This window comes from Agelaius tricolor, unplaced genomic scaffold (genome assembly GCF_023055355.1).
Source record: "Agelaius tricolor isolate 1412-34295 unplaced genomic scaffold, bAgeTri1.0.p SCAF_8, whole genome shotgun sequence".
Lineage (NCBI taxonomy): Eukaryota > Metazoa > Chordata > Aves > Passeriformes > Icteridae > Agelaius > Agelaius tricolor.
In genome coordinates, this window is record NW_027269268.1 from 43,829,954 (window position 1) to 43,847,994 (window position 18,041).

The 18,041-nt window shown below is 35.2% G+C and overlaps 1 protein-coding gene across 4 annotated transcripts in view; it reads right to left on the bottom strand.

Moving 5' to 3' along the window:
- Window positions 1–5,407: 5,407 nt before the first annotated feature.
- PCDH7 (protocadherin 7) overlaps window positions 5,408–18,041 on the bottom strand; it is a 266,737-nt gene continuing 254,103 nt past the window's right edge. For 3 of the 4 annotated variants that reach the window (XM_071432572.1, XM_071432574.1, XM_071432573.1), the window contains one exon: window positions 5,408–9,745. In XM_071432572.1, coding sequence (XP_071288673.1) covers window positions 9,366–9,745 — 380 coding nt within the window. In that variant the 3' untranslated portion in view covers window positions 5,408–9,365. The remainder of the gene's footprint in view (window positions 9,746–18,041) is intronic. The other variant, XM_071432576.1, reaches the window with a different exon arrangement.

The window sequence follows — 18,041 nt, forward strand, 5'->3', positions numbered from 1 at the left end:
TCTATACTTCAAGTATTTTTTACTATCTTCTGTTTGTACTTGTGTTCAGAAGTATAATGTTTGAAATATCAGAAGCTCTTAGAAAATCGTTTGCAAATGCTTTTGGTTTCTTTGCCATCCATTTTTGTCTATATGAATCTCCACAATCAGGAGTGCACAAGGTAAACACCTGTCACTGAGTTAAATAAATTACTGTCTCTAAAACTTGTGTTTGTTCGCGTGTCCAATAAGTCCTGTAACAGTCTGTTCTAGTGCTTGTAACCTGCATGATTTTGGGAGTTCAGCCATGTGCTCCCTGAGGCACAGAGTTTTGGAGTTTAACTGGTAAATTTCTTACAAACTGGATTAAAAAAAAAAAAAAAAAACAACTTTTCTCCCCCATTTTCTATTTTTTTCCATGGAAAGTTTTCTTCCTAGAAGACTTGCAGCTGTAGATTTCCAAGGAGAAATTGTGGTTAGGCATAAATTATTTTTCCTCACTCTCCTGGAGAAACACCATCAAAAGCATTAACTATTAGAAAACACTTCCTGAAGCAAAGTTTTTTAATTTCTTAGCTAACAAAATAGTGGTGTTGAGGGCTGAGGTTTCTCTTAATTTTGTTTTGGTGTGTGTTTGGTTGAGTGTTTTTTAGAGAGAGAAGGGGCCTTCCAACACAATATTCTGTTTTCAGTAGTGGTTGGATTGTTTTGGTAATAGAGTGGGAGAAACAGAGATATGTTATTATTATGTTATTCTTACATCCTTCATAAAAAGAATGATACTAGAAATATTCTGGGATTTATTTTATTATTTATATGAGCCAAATTCATGGGTACATCCCAAAAGGTGATCTCTGACAAAAAGTTATGTTTGATTCAGTGTGAGGAAACACACTTCCATATATCTTGAATCCAGTGCATCATAATTTCTTATGATGCCTCACAGATGATTTATTAAGCAAAACTATATATCACTGTCAAACCTCTCAGTTCTCTTCTGAATTGAGGCTGAAGAATCCTACCTAATTTATTGTATAATTTTGATCACCCTAATCAGTATATCTTCTAGCATTTATATTCTTATCTTTTTAGAGGGGAAAGGTCAGAACTGTGAAAAATCTGAATGATGCACCAACATCTTTATTTGAGCAAAAGAATTTATTGTGTTTGACAGCCCTTCCTTAATTCTAAACCTTCATTCTGTTTTTTTGTTGTTGTTGTTGTTGTTTTCTTTTTTGAGTGACACTGAACAGTAAACTTCTGGAATTCCATCACTGTGTAAGGAAAGACAAGATGTATTTTTTCTAAGTGTTATTAAATTTATTTTATCTGCAGTCACTCAGTGCAGAAGACAATATTCCGTAACTTTCAGATGTGACCCCAGTCCATGACAAGCCAAATTCTCACCCTTAATTGTTTCTGAATGTTCATTTTGATTAGCTGAATTTTCTTTGGAATGGAAAAGTAATATTTAACTTTTATATTAATATTTAATAATATTTGTAGCCAATACATTATAGCACCTTATAGAAGTTACAGTACAAAAACCTTGTTCTCCAGCCAGTACATTTCCATCATATCCCCTCTATTAATTCTATGCCCTCCTAAATGAGCATGTCACACTATATGTATCGTTAATTAGCCATCATCATTTCACTGATGATGCATAAACATAATCAGAATATTCATCAGGGGATCCAAACTAATTGGAAACAGGCTTAACTTACTAGGGTTGGGCCAAAGATGATTCCTTCTTTCTCACATATATAAAGCACTTTACTTCAGAAGGACCTGGAGCATTTGTGCATTTTTCTTACAACTCTACATAAGGCCCAAATTGGAGTAAGTAGAAATGTACAGCCTGTTATTGTAGGGTTGTACCCTGTGGTTGGTTCTTTATCACACAGAGCAGTATTTCAATCCTCTCTGGAATTCAGGATAATTTTTTCTTTCAGCACAGCTGCAGAATATTCTAAATTCAAGGCTTGCTTCTTGCTCTACCACTTTTAATATTCAAACATGAAGTTATATGTGAGTGAGTCTACCATAATTTTATGTTCCTAAAGATAAAGGTGGAAACATGATGCCTGCCAGATGCTCAGAGGTCAGACTGAAAAGGAATATGAAATCACCTGTTGTTCCAGGGCTCTCCTAGTCTAGCACAAGGTGGAGAAAAGCTAAGTAGGTACCAAGCTGATTGCAGGTACTGCCAGCAAGAGGAGATGAAAATTAAAAAAAAATGCTCTGACTTTTGTTCTAGCAGCTTATGTCAGATAGGAAACTGGAGAGAAGCTGAAGTAGGTTCAATAATTATCCAGTTGTCTGACTGTGGTCACCATCACTGCCAGACTAAATGGTAGATGCTAATTTATGTATTTTGTTCTGTCTTACTAAACCTTAGAATAAATACAGGACCTCCTAGTGAAGGTCTTTATTTTCCAATATTCTGGATTGGAATCATTAGATAATGACAAAGAATTTTATGGAATCTTAAAATCTACTTCAAAAGCAAGAGGTGTACATACACAGCCATACACACAATTAGCCAAGTTGTCCAACTTTTTTTATCCTTCTTCCACTTTTGCTTGTGAATTTTTTCACCTCTTGTCTTCTAATCATGCCTAAATAATGAACCATTACAGCATGTGCAGCAGTTTGTGGATCTTTTCAGAATAACATCTTCCTCGGATTTCTTCACTTCTACTTGTCTTATCAAATATATATTCAACTAACTTCGAACAAACTACTGACGCCATAACCCTGCCACAGTTAGAATCAGCTTCCTTTTCTGGAATTGTGTAACACAGTTACTATGTAAGAAGAAAAACTCAGGAAGATGATTTTCCCCAAGTAGACTTACTACAAGCTATAAAACTTGCAAGTACCTTTGGAAGAAGTAAAAGTGCACACTTTTGTGCGAAATGGTAGAATCCAATATTGCTGTTTGGGGAATTCAATAGATGCTGGAAATCCTTGAGAAACAGGTAGTAAAAAGACACAGCTTTTTTTTTTTTTCCTTTTGTTCTAGTCTTTTCTTTCTTCTCTGACTGTGGACAGGATTGCGACAAACTTAAGTATTTCATTGTTATTTAAGTTGCGCTCTTCATGACACTACATTTTGCTGAGTGTGAATTTACCAAAGGAGTAGTAAACATGGTACAAACCTGCTTTTATACTACCTTGGCTTCTTTGTTCCCTCAGTTTTATCCTTGAAAGCACAGCTGAAAAGCGTTGGGGTTTTTTTCATTCATTATTATAACATGAAAATGAAAAAGCTGGTTGTTATCCTGAAAATAGAATAGAAATATGAAAAGTATATCTTGCCTATTGGGTCATTACGAAACTGGCTTCTCCTTCAGTGAATGCTGTAGAAGCCTGCTGGAATTTTCTTTAGTAAGCTTACAAAAAAGGATACTAATATACAAACATTTTTTAACCATTGCCTAAATCTTTAGAAACATTACCTTAAATAGAATCACATGCCTTATAATTAAAAAGAATCCTTTCTTATAAATTACAGTACCATACCACAGGTAGCTAAAAATTATGCATTAATATCTCCCTATTTTCAAATCCTTACATCAGTTTGAAAGTCCTAAAGGAATATATTTCTATCAATTCTGTACCAATTACAATTACATTATACCTATTTGCTGTTCTTTGTTCCCTTTTTTTTTTCCCAGAGGCTATTCCACACAAGTACAGAATAGGTATTTTGCATTTCCCGCCCCCCAGTTTCTTGGCAAGTGTAACTCAGTCTTTAAACCAGATGTACTCGGTTCAGAAGAAAGAGCTGTATGAACTGCCTGACTAGAATCCTATGATTTTACTAAGGAATACTCTCATCTAGCGGTAGCACTGCTTTCCTTTTCAGCAAAGGCTAGATAATTTGCATATTTATGAACTATTAAGCATCTTCTATACACTCCCCTCAGGAGGCTCAATAAAGGCAAGAAATTATTTCTGCCTAGGTCACATTTATTAATTTCAGTCTCTGCATAAGATTTACAATTTACTGCAACACAGGAGGGAGAACTGAAGCCAGGGTTAAAGGGGAGCATAAATTGTTTGCTTTTGCTAGTTTATATCATCCTCTCTTACCACTCTTAGTGTCTCAGGAAATTTATTTTATCTTCCTGTAATCACCTTCCTGGATGCAGTGGGTAAACAAGAAAATGCAGATAAAAGACAAACAAACATAAGGTCATGCCTTGCATGCTACAACTAGTATAAAATAAACTTGAAAGCTTGATTGAAGTTTCTCATTAAAATACTGTTACTGCTGAAAGAGGCGGAGGGGTAGCTCATTCAAGCGCAGTATGAGAGATCCAGGGTCAGGTGGTGAACTAAACTTTCTCAATAGGCTTGCAGATTCAGACCCCTGCTCGTGGAAAGAAGAATCTTCTTTGACACATTCATTAGAGCAGACTAGAAAATGTTAACTTAAAGCAATTTCAGAGAAAGAAATTTGCAATGTAAAGTTTATTTTATAAAAAGTTTTGGCCAGTTTGTACTCACAAAAACCAAAGCCTAATCTGTAACTAAGGTAAAAGGATATAAATGGCTCTTTCTGTGATGTTCTACTGGGAAATTGTATTCAATGTTTTCCAAGGCCTCTGTAGTAATTCAGTACTTTGCATAACACAGAGCGGTGAAAGGAGTGTTGACCTTTGATCCCTCTCCCAACAAACACTTTTTTCACATATTATAACTGATGCAAATCCCAATTTAATGGCTGTTTTGGAGCCTGCTCTTTCAAAACAAACAAGCAAACAAGGACAAAAAAAGCTATGTGTGATCCAGACAGCCAAGGAATAAACTTTTTCTTCTCAGATGTTCCTTCTTGAGGAGGATTCGTTCTTGATTTACAGTTATGCTGAGATGGATAATTTGATTCACAGCCAGAGAGAACTGGAGGCTCTTGTTTCTCTTTTTTTCCCTGAATTTCTGCATTAATTGTGTTGTTTTTCTCAATATAGATGCTCTACTGACATTTTAGGATGTGTTAATAGTTCTAAACTTCTTGGAAAAGATAGCAGCCTTGTTGATAATAAGAGAATTGCCAGTCTTTAATGGAAATACATGGACTTTTACTAAAGGCTTGTTATTCCACTTAATAGGAAGGTTTTGAACACATTTTTAAAATAAGCCCTTTTGATCAGTAATCAGAAACAACTGTTCAAGTTACAAGTACTCTCTGCTGTGAAAATAGCTGTGTGCTGTCCCCGGTGACAGTAGCCTCGCCTCTATCGAATTTCACCCAGAAGACAGGTAAAACCTCAGCTATCTCTGCAGCTGAATCTGTGGCCAGTTACTAAGGCAGTGTCATCTTTGTTATTCAAAATACCATTAAATATTGAAACTAGCATGTGATTTAATCTAGTAAAATTGGAATAGACTGTCCAAGAAAGTAAACTGGCAAATGGGCAACCAGTTGAACATGTTATATTTTAATTTGCAGAGACAAAAATGACAAGCAATTTATTTACATAAAACTGTACAAAAGCAAATTAAATTATGTAAATATTTCATAAATAGAGGTGGACTAGCGTTTAATACATTTTGCCATGTTTAGCATAGTTGCGTGCATAGTGACTCATAATAAACAATGATAAATTGTTCTCTGCTTCACTATCAACATCCAAGTTGCAGAACAATAGTCAATGATTATTATTACAAACAGATCGTACCACACTGAATGCAAGTGCTTTAAAATTTAGGAAAAGTTGTCTGAAAGCATACCCCAGGTAGCTGGTGAATGTTGTCTTCTTCCTAGTGCTTATGCTCTTTCAGATAGTAATACAACTTAACTGGTGGGCTTTCTATTGCTTTTTCATCTGCTTCTTTTCTTAAGGAAACTCTGTATATTTATCACCAGTGAAACAGAAAGAAAAATATTTAATTGTTTAACTTCCTTACTGGTGTTTGGTGATGGCTGGATTTATGGCAAGATCTTTATCCAGATTCATGATTTTTCTGCTTGACAACTTCTAGGGTAGCCTTTCAGCCAATCATTTCAATCCCATTTAAGTTTTTCCCCCACATAAAAATAATGTTTAACTTTTTTCCTGAAACTCAGGCAGCAGGCCAGTCAGAAACCATATTCAATAAACATAGTGGGTCTGAGATCTGGATTAAGCCTTAGATTTTAGACCAAAGCTATTGAACTTTCTAATACATATAAAGTTATATATTAACGCATCAATCTATAAAGGTGCCCTAATGTAAAATACATGCAAAGCTCATCTGAGTTTCCCATGGAAGGAAAGAAAAAGATGATTTCTATACTGTACAAATAAAATGTGATGAAGGCTAAAAGCTATTAAAAAAATGTCAGTTTTCCTGGCAACATGAACTGGTGACACCTTGCTAAATAACTATCATATAGACTGATCATACTTTTCCAGGCAGCAAAATTAAAAACAAATTAAAACAACCCCAAAGCCCACACAAATAGTAGTTAAAAAAATCCTCAAGACCTACTTAAACCACAGCCTTGTGTTAATAATGCTTAAGACTGGTCCATTAACTGAGTTTGGCAAAAGGCTTGTTTTTAAATATATTATTTATAATTTCTCAGAAAATAAACACAGGTAAATATACAGGTTCAAAAAAGTTGGGAATAGCCCCTTACCCCTCAGTGTCCAAACCCAACTACCACTTTACCATAATAATAGGTATAAAAGGCACAGTTGCATATTTTGCATTCACCCTAATTATTTTTTATAGCTTTATTTGTTTATTTTTTATACAAAAGCACTCTATTTATGGAGTGGCACCAGATTTAACCTATTTCAAATAAAGAGGAAAAATACAAACACAAAATATATTTGTATGTCATGCCAGGTCAGAAGAGTAATCAGCATATTAATAGTGGCTAGTTCCACAAGAATTACTGTGAATACTTACAGTAGATAGAATTTTTAAAAAATTCTTTCACACATTTTAGATCTAAGGAGATGCACACAAGAAAATTATTTCATGACTGTCTTACGTGGTGCAAAAATTGGTGAATGACTGCTGATCCATTTAATCGGAAGGCCTATTATGACCTGTATTATTAGCCTTGTAGAAAAAGTGTCTAAGAATATATGGAACCCAGCTACCTAATTTATTTTCTTGTGTGTAATATTAAATAAAATCTTATTAAATGAAGTTCTGTTGAACATTTGTGTTATGCAATTGTGTATTCTGTTGAAACGTGCAAGAAAAATGTGTTTACATTACATAAGCATTTTTAGAAGCATTTTTAAACAGGTACTTACAGATTATACAAAGCAGTAACTGCTATACGCAGTCTCATAACAAAGTACTAGCTTGCATCTCCCCGTATTACTTAAATAATTAAACATAAAAATGTTCAATCGTTAATAATCTTTGATTTTAATATTTTCTTTCTAAAATGTGCCCATTCATCATAACTGCTATACACAAACTAATGTTACTTGAAGAAAGTAAACTTTAGAGAGGAGAATGTAAAGGCCAGTAATGGCACAACCCACTACATGGAGAAGTGAATTCAAAAGATAAATGTAAATCAAAATGTTGTTTTGATTTACCAACTTCTACCTTAGGCTGTTTAAGGTTATTTCTATGCAATTCTGCAAAGCAAGAAACTACCCAAAGCTACATTATGACTACAGTTACTAGAGAGCCATCTAGCCATGCCTTCGTGCCAGTTCAACAGCCAGGGATCTGAATGCTTTCTCCATCCTTGAGCTGTCCTTGCTGTGTTGATTGTCACTTTTGTCTGAATGTCTGAGCTCAGTCTGTGATTATTAATACAGCATCAACTACAAAGCAATTGATTGATGTTCTGCATGTTTTGTTGCTTTTATTGCACAAAACCCTGTTTCATTTCCTCTTCCTTTCAAGAAGCACTCACCATGATAATTGTTACAGCTCTTGCATATCGTAGCTTGGACTCCTTTTAACTCCTCTTGACCTCCTAGGTATCATACCACTGTTTATCAGACCATTTTTTACTAATGCTAAATGTTCTGAGTCTTGATATCATTTAGTATTGCACTTTTCTTGGTTTTAATGCACTTGGTTTCAAGAAAGCTTTCATTATCATCATCTTTGACATAATTGAAGCAGTTGATAAGCTGCAACACTGATGACCACACTTAGCAACCATGCCTTGCTGTCTGAAAAGAAGCTTTTGTATCCGAGTTGAAATGTTCTCTTGTTACTGCATTATCCTATTGTCCACCTTTTTCCCTCCCATCAAGCATTCCCACTAACATGGCCTTCTCTTCTACTAATATTTTTTAATTTTGATCTTAAAAATTCCCTGGAACTAGCATATGCAGCATATAATATGCAGCATGTGCTGCAATGTATCATGTCATTACAAAAAAAGCATCAGTTCCTTTGGGCATTCAACTGAACCACACTGGAAAAAAAATTTGTCATCTGGGCTTGTGAACTGTGCTGCTGCATAGAATGTAACTGACGCTGTGTTTTAAGAGTACATGTGTTTTTTTTGTGAATACATTTATTTTCTAAGTCAAGCCCCAATACTTAGCAGTTCCCCTGATCCATTGTGTGATCTTTGGCCTTTTTGTTATTACAATCTTCCCAGCTAAATGTTAGTCTTGCCCAAAATAATGATTTCAACAGTTTATCATTGCTATCCTATGGTATAAGTGTTAGTAATTGTGTTTACATTGAAATAATCATTACAGAGAACGAGAGAGAAAGAGAGAAAGAGACACAGCAAGACAGGTTTGTTCAATGGAATAAACAGAACCAGAGTCCATGAGTCACGGGAAAGTATGCCATGTTTTTGACTGCAGTCTCAGGCTGAATGTATTTCTGTTGCTTCCAGCCTCAGATGAGAGGTGAGAATATTAAAGCTGTGGTCTTCACAAAGTGCCTATTTATGATTATTCCTTTATATTTATCCTATATCTTTATGGTTTCTGTAGGATTGTCCCTGATGGGGATCAGCAATATTCAGATGGTATGTTTGGAATACATTTTCCCTGACCTGTTATCCTCAACAAGCCAGATGACAAACAAACAAAATGAGTGGCTTAATTCATGCTTCTGCAGAGGGGAAACAACAGTATGTCGTGTTCTTTTTAATCAAGCTTGCTACTATGGGAGGAATTTGCAGCCATAGATCTAGGAAAATAAAAATCAGCGAGGGGGAATTAGACATGCAAGTAACAGCAATGTTTTCTACATTGTACAGTATAGTCAGGCAGACAGTATAATTACATGCCTGCTATGGAGGCAGAAGTGGCAGGCAGATCTTTTGTCTCTTTGGTGGCCCCCTCTTTATTGTTTCCCATTTTTTCTTAAAATTGTTGTGATTTTAAGACTTTTGCCCCATTTCTTTCTTATATTATGAAAGAACTTTGTTGCTGCTTTTTAGCCTACAGGTAAACTTCTCTTCTAGTTAGAGTATTGACAGGAGATGGCTTGTATTCCCCTGTCTGTGTAAGGGGGATATCCTCTGGGTTGCCTTCTTCATTTTTGCTGAAACTAGCTGCGCTGAAGGTCTCATAAGATGAGGTCAACTTTTTGTTAAGGAGGTTTCTGTTGCGGTCACCCATGAGGGAGGCTTCTCCATTGGCCAGCTTTTCCTGACTGCCCCGTTCATCAACAGGCATGAAAGTGGAGAGTTTTGGCTGGCTCTTCTGCTTTCTCTCCGGAGAAGTGCGGACTGGCATCCAGCAGGAGTCTGAGTGGCCATATTCATCACATTCTCGGGTGCACTTCCCTGTTAGGGCTACATCTGGTAGAGGCCGTGAATCTGAAAATAAAAGAGAGTTGTCTTTACAAATTTATATTACAGTGACTTTGACTGAAACTGAGAATCCTTGCATTCACAAAAGGTATTTTTAAAGATCTTGGTAGGAATGTGGCAGTAAGTTCCTCAGTAATAATTTTTTCACATTGCATGTACCCAGAGGCAGCAAGCAGATCTGTACAGTTATTCTCAATCTTAATAATTGAAAAAATACAAAATCTATTAATCCTCTTCCTGTGCCTGAAAATCAATTCCAGAAACATTTGGCATTAGGTACTGAATTAATTTTGATGTCTGAAAGAGTCAAAGAAACACTTAATTCCATACTGCCAATTTTCTAGAAATTATTAAAAATACCTTTCCTTGAATTTATTTTTAGGAATGCTCTGAATTTATGTGGAAGGATCCTGAGACCCTGTACCCTGCAAGTACTTACAAACATACTTAATGCCCTGCAAATGAGCAGATCTGTTATTGACAAAGGGACTGAATTTTCACATAATGTAACCCTCTGCTTGTATTTCTGAGGATTGGGCACTTGAGTTTTTAGTCCACAATATGTCAGATAACTTGTACAATCAGTAATTGCAGAAGCATACAAAACCTCTGCTATGAGTTATAAACTTTATCAATAGTACAAATAAAGCCATTCTGTGTGTACATGTGCATGGTAGGGCATGGGATGAATCTGAGTGCTGCCTAAAGAGAAACATTTTATATGTGACTGGCTGTGTTAGAAGGTGTCCTGTTCCTGTTCACTATGTCTAAGTTTTCTGTACTTGTAAGAGCTTTTACTGAAAACCAGCAAAGTTCTGAGGCCTGAAGTATTGACTCCTACCTCTTTTCAAAGCAGGGATATTTAATATTTTTATTTTAATACTTGCATACAACTGAATTTAAAAACTACCTCAACTATTAAGGAATGGGTAATATTCTTAAACCTTGCTTTTATTCAGTTATAGAGTACTTTATGGTCTAAAAGAATAACTGACGCTGCCTACAAAGGAACAACATTATATTCAAACAAAATTGACAAAGAACACAAATCAAAAAATAAATTTTTCAAGTGTGTTTGATATGGCTTTCATATAATATGACTTATTTGATTAAATATTTAGGTTTGTTTTGTAAAAAAAATCAATTATTTTGGAGGGAGCAAGGAACATGGAAACATAATCAGGTACTTCAAATGGGCTGTGGCATCATTCTACCTTCCCACTACAACAGCAAAATTCTTGTGAACAGTAATTTTTGCTTGTAGTAACATGTGTTATACAAACTTATCAAAACTCCTTCAAAGGCCTGCTCAGCCTTCATTCTGTTACCTTTGTTTTGCCTATTTTTCTTTGAATTTGACTAATAGAGTACCTTCTCAAATGATGGCAATTTCAGCTGTGATTTTTTTATAAATTGATAAAAGAAACCACTGCTGAAGATAAAAACAACCAAAAAAACAAAAAAAACCCCAAAACCCAACAACCAAAAATCTTTCAGTCTTCCAGAATAAACCACTTTAATTTAAAATATTTAAAACAGGCGCTTGCAGAGAAAGCATATTTCATTTCAACATCTGTGGATTTAATCCTGATAGAATTGCAAAAGTTCATGAAGATCAGATTTATCTTCATCCTGTCCTGATTTTTTTTTCAGACATTTAAACATTAATTTAATAAATAATTTGTTGCAGTATTGCAAAGAGTGTGTACACTATTTGCTACTGACAAATGTCAATATTTAATAGAATTTACTGAATCCCTTCTGACTACTGTATAAAATTTCATATTTCAATGAAATATCACTGACTTTAATGAGGAAATAGCCCTGGTTTCTAGATAACTGAGTAACCCTGTAACTAAGATGTGTAAGGCCAGGAGGAGGGAATTGAGTGATTTTTTTCTGTTTAAAATTTTTTCCCCAATTTATTTTTAAGGGTCTTTCCCTTAGACACAATTCCCACTTTTTTTTTCCCCAATGAAGAATGCAATGCTATGAAAACTTATCAGCCTATTGGTTTTCAGATGGCTCTGTTCTGCAAACATACACAGAACATGGGGATGGGTATGGGAAAATCCTCTGTTTGTCAGCTAAATCAGCATTATTCTGACTCACCCTAATGATAAGAAGCATAATTAACTGCTCCGCTGCCCTGATATGCTTTGATTTTTAAGCAGAATTTTTCATATTTTTACAACAGGGCCAATTCCCTTAAACCTCTATAAATTATTTGTACCAGCACCTTATTTCCAAAAAAAATCCTGGCCATTAAACATTATGCTTGCTTCAAGTATTTTAATTGTTACTCTGACATAATATTAGCAACCACTGATCAAGGCAATTTGTCTGACCTTTATTTAAAACATAAGAATGTATGTTTATTGAAAAGATTTGCTTTTGTTGTCATTTGAGTTTGGGGTTTTTTTTCCAGATTGAAACAATTAGCGCCTCATTAGATCTGATGGAGTCTTTCTAGCTGAAAAAAAATTTTGAGTCAGCAATACATGGGTTCATAAAATCCTTCCCTTGCTGGTGGTCTTTTAATCATGCTCTTGAAAATGCACCATTTTGCATTGTGGTGCTTCTCCTATTCACTTCTGGACAAATACTGGAACTCGTTATTGTGAAACACGAGGACTTAATGTGCAATTCAGCCTTAAATTGTTGTTTTATGAAGCAAAACCCTCCAAGTCACATAACCTGTTGGGTTATATGATAAACTTTATCTTCACACCCACAAAAGAGTTCAGAGAGACACTGGAAGAACAATTCTAGCCCAAATAATACCCCAACAGACCTACCCAGGCCCACCATAGGGCAATCAGACCCATCTGTACAGGCCCAGAGGAGCACAGGGGTCTATAGTAGCAAGTAGGAACTCAAAACAAGGATTCAGGAGAAAGATTTTTCCCATCATTCTGTGTAATGCTGGGGATTGCTGTCTAGGTATGTAGAGCAAATTATAAGATATAAGGGAAAAGGAATTTGGGACAGCAAAGGACTTAGATGACATTTAGGGGAGAAACCATCAGGAAGACAAGTGAGGAGTTTAGGTGATAGAGGGGAAATGGAGATAAAAGGGGATAAAAGGGCCAGTCACAACTAAATAGTTTGCTTGTCTGGTTATGTTCTATGCTGGATGAGCACCATCTGTCCTGTCCACTTATCAAGTTCCTTTCTAACTCTTTCCTGGGAATGGGCTCTCTATTATGAGTGCATGTATAGATATGGGTGTGTCCACTATCACTAGTAGTGGTCTTTCATCCTGTCCAGCCAGAGAAGAGGACAGAATGAGGCCTCTGGTGCTGTTTGTGTTCATGGGAGGGCTCTGAGTGTCTGTGCTCTGTGTGGACAACTGGGTGTATAAATGGTGTATGTGTGCACTCTGTGTGTGTGCCTGCTGGGAATATATCTTCATCTTTGCTTGGACTTGGGGGTACAGAACAGCAGCAGCAGCCTCCTGTCCCTCAGGTTATCAAATCCAGGGCCATATATTTTTCTCTAAAACACCTTCAACTAAGATTTGACACTTACAGAATTCTACTCTATTGCTTTCTTGCATCTTTTCTCAGAGCTTGAATCAGTGCAGCATTTGAGTACAGATTTAATCTAACATGGTTTGAAACCTGTTGCATTTTAATCTCTCATCTGTTTAAAAGATTGACATACCTAAACTAGTGGGTTAAGGGAAGATGGGGTGCTTTCTATGCACTTGATAACAGTGATTCAACCTCTAATTTGGATAAACTGCCATGTCACTTTAGCTACACAGTAACTGCATTTTTGCTAACTCACTGGAACAGAACAACCTTGTTTTGCAGAGTAGGGACTCTATGGTCAGCATTTTAAATTACCTAGCCCATGGAGTTTTGAACAAGCTCTAAATTTGAAAATAAAAATAAATTTACTCATGTCTTCTAGTATAATTTGCATTGAAACACATCTATCTCTAAGCTAAATGCTTTTCCTAAGTGCTTCTCAGTTTAAAAGTTAAATACTCCAGTAGTGACCCCACTGAGAACTGACGAGTCTAATGGAATATGACACAGCAAACAATTTGTCAGCAGAATTGGCAAATCATCAAGAAGCAGCACAACAGATTCCTGCTGCATTACATATCTGGAAACCAAGTTAATTTGTGCTTAAAATGCCCCTTATTAACCAAAAAAAGTTATCACAACATTAATTAGTAGAGAAAGATATGTGATATTTCTTGTTATAATGAAATCTGTAGATTTGAGATTAGGTTCTAAGAGTTTGTATAAACTAGTCAGATTCAACTTTTTATCTGCACAAAAAAGTTCATCAGAAGATGTCATCAGAAGGTATATTAGTTATTCTCAAGCATATCTTCTCATCAGATCATAACTTGGCTCAACCATTGTAAACCCACTTCCTAAAATGCAGATATTTAGAAAAAAAATGTAGGCATACATGTAAATGGAGAATTCAAAATTTAATACTTTTAAAACAGATTTCACTTGCCAGACTTCAGCTTCGGAAAAAATTGGAAAGCATTAATTTAAAGGGCCTTAAAATCTACTTTGTCATTGTATCTGATAGAAGCTTCCACCACAAAGTTTTAAATTTTATCTGATAAAAGTTAGGTATTTTTTAAAACTTTAGTAACTATTCATCCAATAAATCCTTAAACATTTGCAGCTAATTTCTGAGACAGAAATATGCTTTATGCTTTCCATAAAACTTTGTACAAAAGAATGTAAGTGATTGGAGATCTTATTTGTATGTGTGCTAATGTTTCTGATGATTGTAGCTGACTGTTCCCTTAGGGCTAGTAGGGTTGCCTCTTATCAGAAGGGGAAGGCAGCTACCACAGTAGGTGGACTGGGGAAAGATGATGCTCTAACTCCAGTTTAAAACCAAAGAAACTAACTCAAATATTCCAACCAAGCAGTTTTCCACTATTTTCTCTCCTATGCTTAATCAAAAGAGGTTAATATATTTCATCAAGGACATAAAAAATATTATGAACTCAGTAGTCAACAAGTACACCTAGGGATTGGAACTAGATGATTTTTAAGGTCCGTTCCAACCCTATCCATTCCACTACTCTTCATCTAACAAGTTATGTGCTTTTATTTTATACACACATTGCAGAAATATAGTCAAGAATGCTCACTCTGGCTCCACTCTACACATTTTTAACAACCATTGTTGTACAATATATTTTATAGACACACAGCTAGTGATGACATTGTTCTAGCACAGACACTGGCGAAAAATGTAAAGAGCTTTCACTTTTTCATTTTTGTAAACCACACTCAAAGCTGATGGTAACAACAGACTTAAGATGTACTTAAGCTGGCAAAAGTTTTGTTCCACTTGTCCCTGGAGATGGAAAACCTTCCAAATCAATAGTGACACTGTATCTAGACACAATAATTTGAACATCTGCAGAAAGCATTCCTAGCTGTAGACCTTATTCTTGGAGGAGTGCAAAACCACAGTAGCCATATAGTATTAGAGCAGTGCACCAGTACTTCTGTAAACCATGCAGCATGGACAACAGGATCTGAGGAGTCATTGGCAGAGGAGTTCTAAATAGTATCTATGACAAATCAATGACTCCATGCAGATTTTGCTTTCCACATTGAAAGGCCCATAATATCCCAGCATGGTTCCATTTATTGAGGACCTATAAAAACTGCATGTGGAGTAGTTCCAGCTACTGTGAGAAAAGAAAAAAAAGAATAGTAAAGAAAGAGACTGTGTTTTGGATGAGCCCCATTTTTTCTGCATTCTGTACACAAATATGTTACATTCAGAAAAGCATCCAAAATGCAGGTGAAACACCATTATATGATTAAAGTGGAGTATGTTTATATGGCTTTTATATTAAAAGCCATGACTCTTTTATGAGCTGTGTGATCAGGGACACAATAGATCTCTTAAAGCCTAACAAGTATTGACGACATGATCAGGGAACAATAATGCAGAAAAGAGCTGAGAGAGTACATATAGCAGAAAATCACTGTTTAAGGGGGGAAAACAAAGCTAGTCTACAGAGATATACAGCTACAACAGTACTTTTGTTGAAATTCTTGCCTCCTAGTTGCTGTAATTCAGGAACTGCACCCCAGTTTGTGCTGTGGCATATTCTGACATGCCAAGACACTATAAAAATACTTAAACATGTTAGAAAGCATCAGCAATTTCTTTCTCTGTACCTTAGGCTAAATACAGTTAAACAGCAGTTGAACATATCTCAAGAAGCGTTTGGTGCCCCAAGGCTTGGACTGCTGTCATTCTGAATGTGGCATTATCGTGTACTGCAGAGATAGTGCATGCCATCTCTGAAACAGTCTTACTGAATAAAGTCAAACACAAATCCACTGCCTGAGATGTGCCAACTGCACTGAAGTAATGAATATATTAATTGCTTTTGGACTAGAATAATTTCACATATATCATGCCTAATTCTAAAATTCCTTTCAGTGCTTAAGAAAATACTTGAGCGTATAGAAAGGTTTTATGTATATTGATTGAATGATTAATATTGTGAGACAAGGTATGACAATGATATAAAATCATGAGTTCTATAAATCTGATTTATTTTTTCAACGCAAAGGAAAGAAATATAGAAATAAAGAATGAAGAATATAGAATGAAAGTGAGAATTTTCAATACTTGTAAAATCGTTGAAAATAATAGTTCCTCTTAAACAATCCCTAAAGCTAGCAAGACTCAGTACTGTGATGAGTCCAGTCCCAACTAAGCAGTTTCAAGAGAGACCAGAATGGCATGTTAAAGGAAATATGCGCTGCTAAATGATCCATTACAATTAAACCCAATAAAAAATAAAACAGACAAAAAAAATGTAATAGGAAAATATTTTAAATGATAAGTTAAATGATTCTTTATATTTGAAAAAAGTTCAAGCTAGATGCATGAAAGTGAATTAGTAAGAAGAGAAAGGAGATATGGTAGAAAAGAGCACTGATAATGTACCTAAAAGGCAAGAAAAAAACCAAGAGTGGAAATAATCTATTTTGCAGGCCCATAGTGAAAAAGACCAGACTTAATGTCTTGATTGCAACAATGACAAATCAGGTTAGAAATTAGAAAAATCTTTGAGGATGAATGAAGTATTAATGGAAGGTTACAGAATCTGAGATGAGTTTTACAAATGTCTAGAAAATTTTTCTCAGGATAACATAAACGTAGCTAATCTTACCTTGGGAGAGAAAGGATGCACTAAATGACCTCTAAAGTGTCCCTTCATCTCTACAGTTCTGTTGATGTGATTGCCAACCTCTCATGTACTTTGGCCTCAATCCAATTCCTAACTGCTTCTGGGTTGAGACTCTTGACTTATTCAGTAATAAATCAACCTCAGACAGTGGGCCTCAGTTTAACCAAAAATCCATTTTAGAATCATCCTTAAAATTTTATGGTAATAAAACTACGAGCAAAACCGAGAAATAGTTGGACCACTTAATTCAGGTGTTAATCAAAGGAATACAGAAACATAAAGCCTGTAATGATAAAAGCACCCCACCCACTCCCAAGTTCCAACACGATTATAAATTATAAATTTAGCATTTATAAAATCTTGTTTCCTGAGAAAATACACATCCATCCTATTTTACAATTAGTTTCTTCACAAAGTTAAAGAATGAATATTGCTTCTGCCTGTAGTAGTGCAAAGCATATCACACCTCTGAAGTCCATTAAACATGAAACTGGTCTAAGAACCAAAATTTCACAAGTTTTAGCATCTTGTATGATATTTTTGTTTTGCTTCCCTTGAATATTACCTATCTGTGTAGTACGGAGGAGCAGTCAAATAAGATAATGAACATATAAAGTTTTATTGGTTTTTTTATGCTTATTAAACATACTACACTAGTCTGTATAGCTACTTAAAATGACTCAGACATGTAACCAAGAAATATAACCCAAGTAATAAAGAAATATTTCCTAAGCAATAATATTTCTGGCTGAGTTTCCACATAGTCATAGTTATTTCTATCATAGTTACCTCCATAATGTTAAAATATAATATTCTTTAATTGTTTCCTGTATTATGGAACAGCTTGATAAAAAAAAAATTCTTGCTTAAATTAATGATTATACCAGTTCAATAATATTACATCTATGTTCTTTAAGGAATCACCAGTATTTTACAACTAACTTAAAGACAATTTATGTTAAAAACACATCTATCGGTTTTGGGGGTTTTTTTACACTTAAAAAAACCCACATACTTGTACTCTTATGGGCCAAAATCATATTGATCTGATAGTTGTCAGTGGAGGACAATAACATAAATGTTGCAACATTA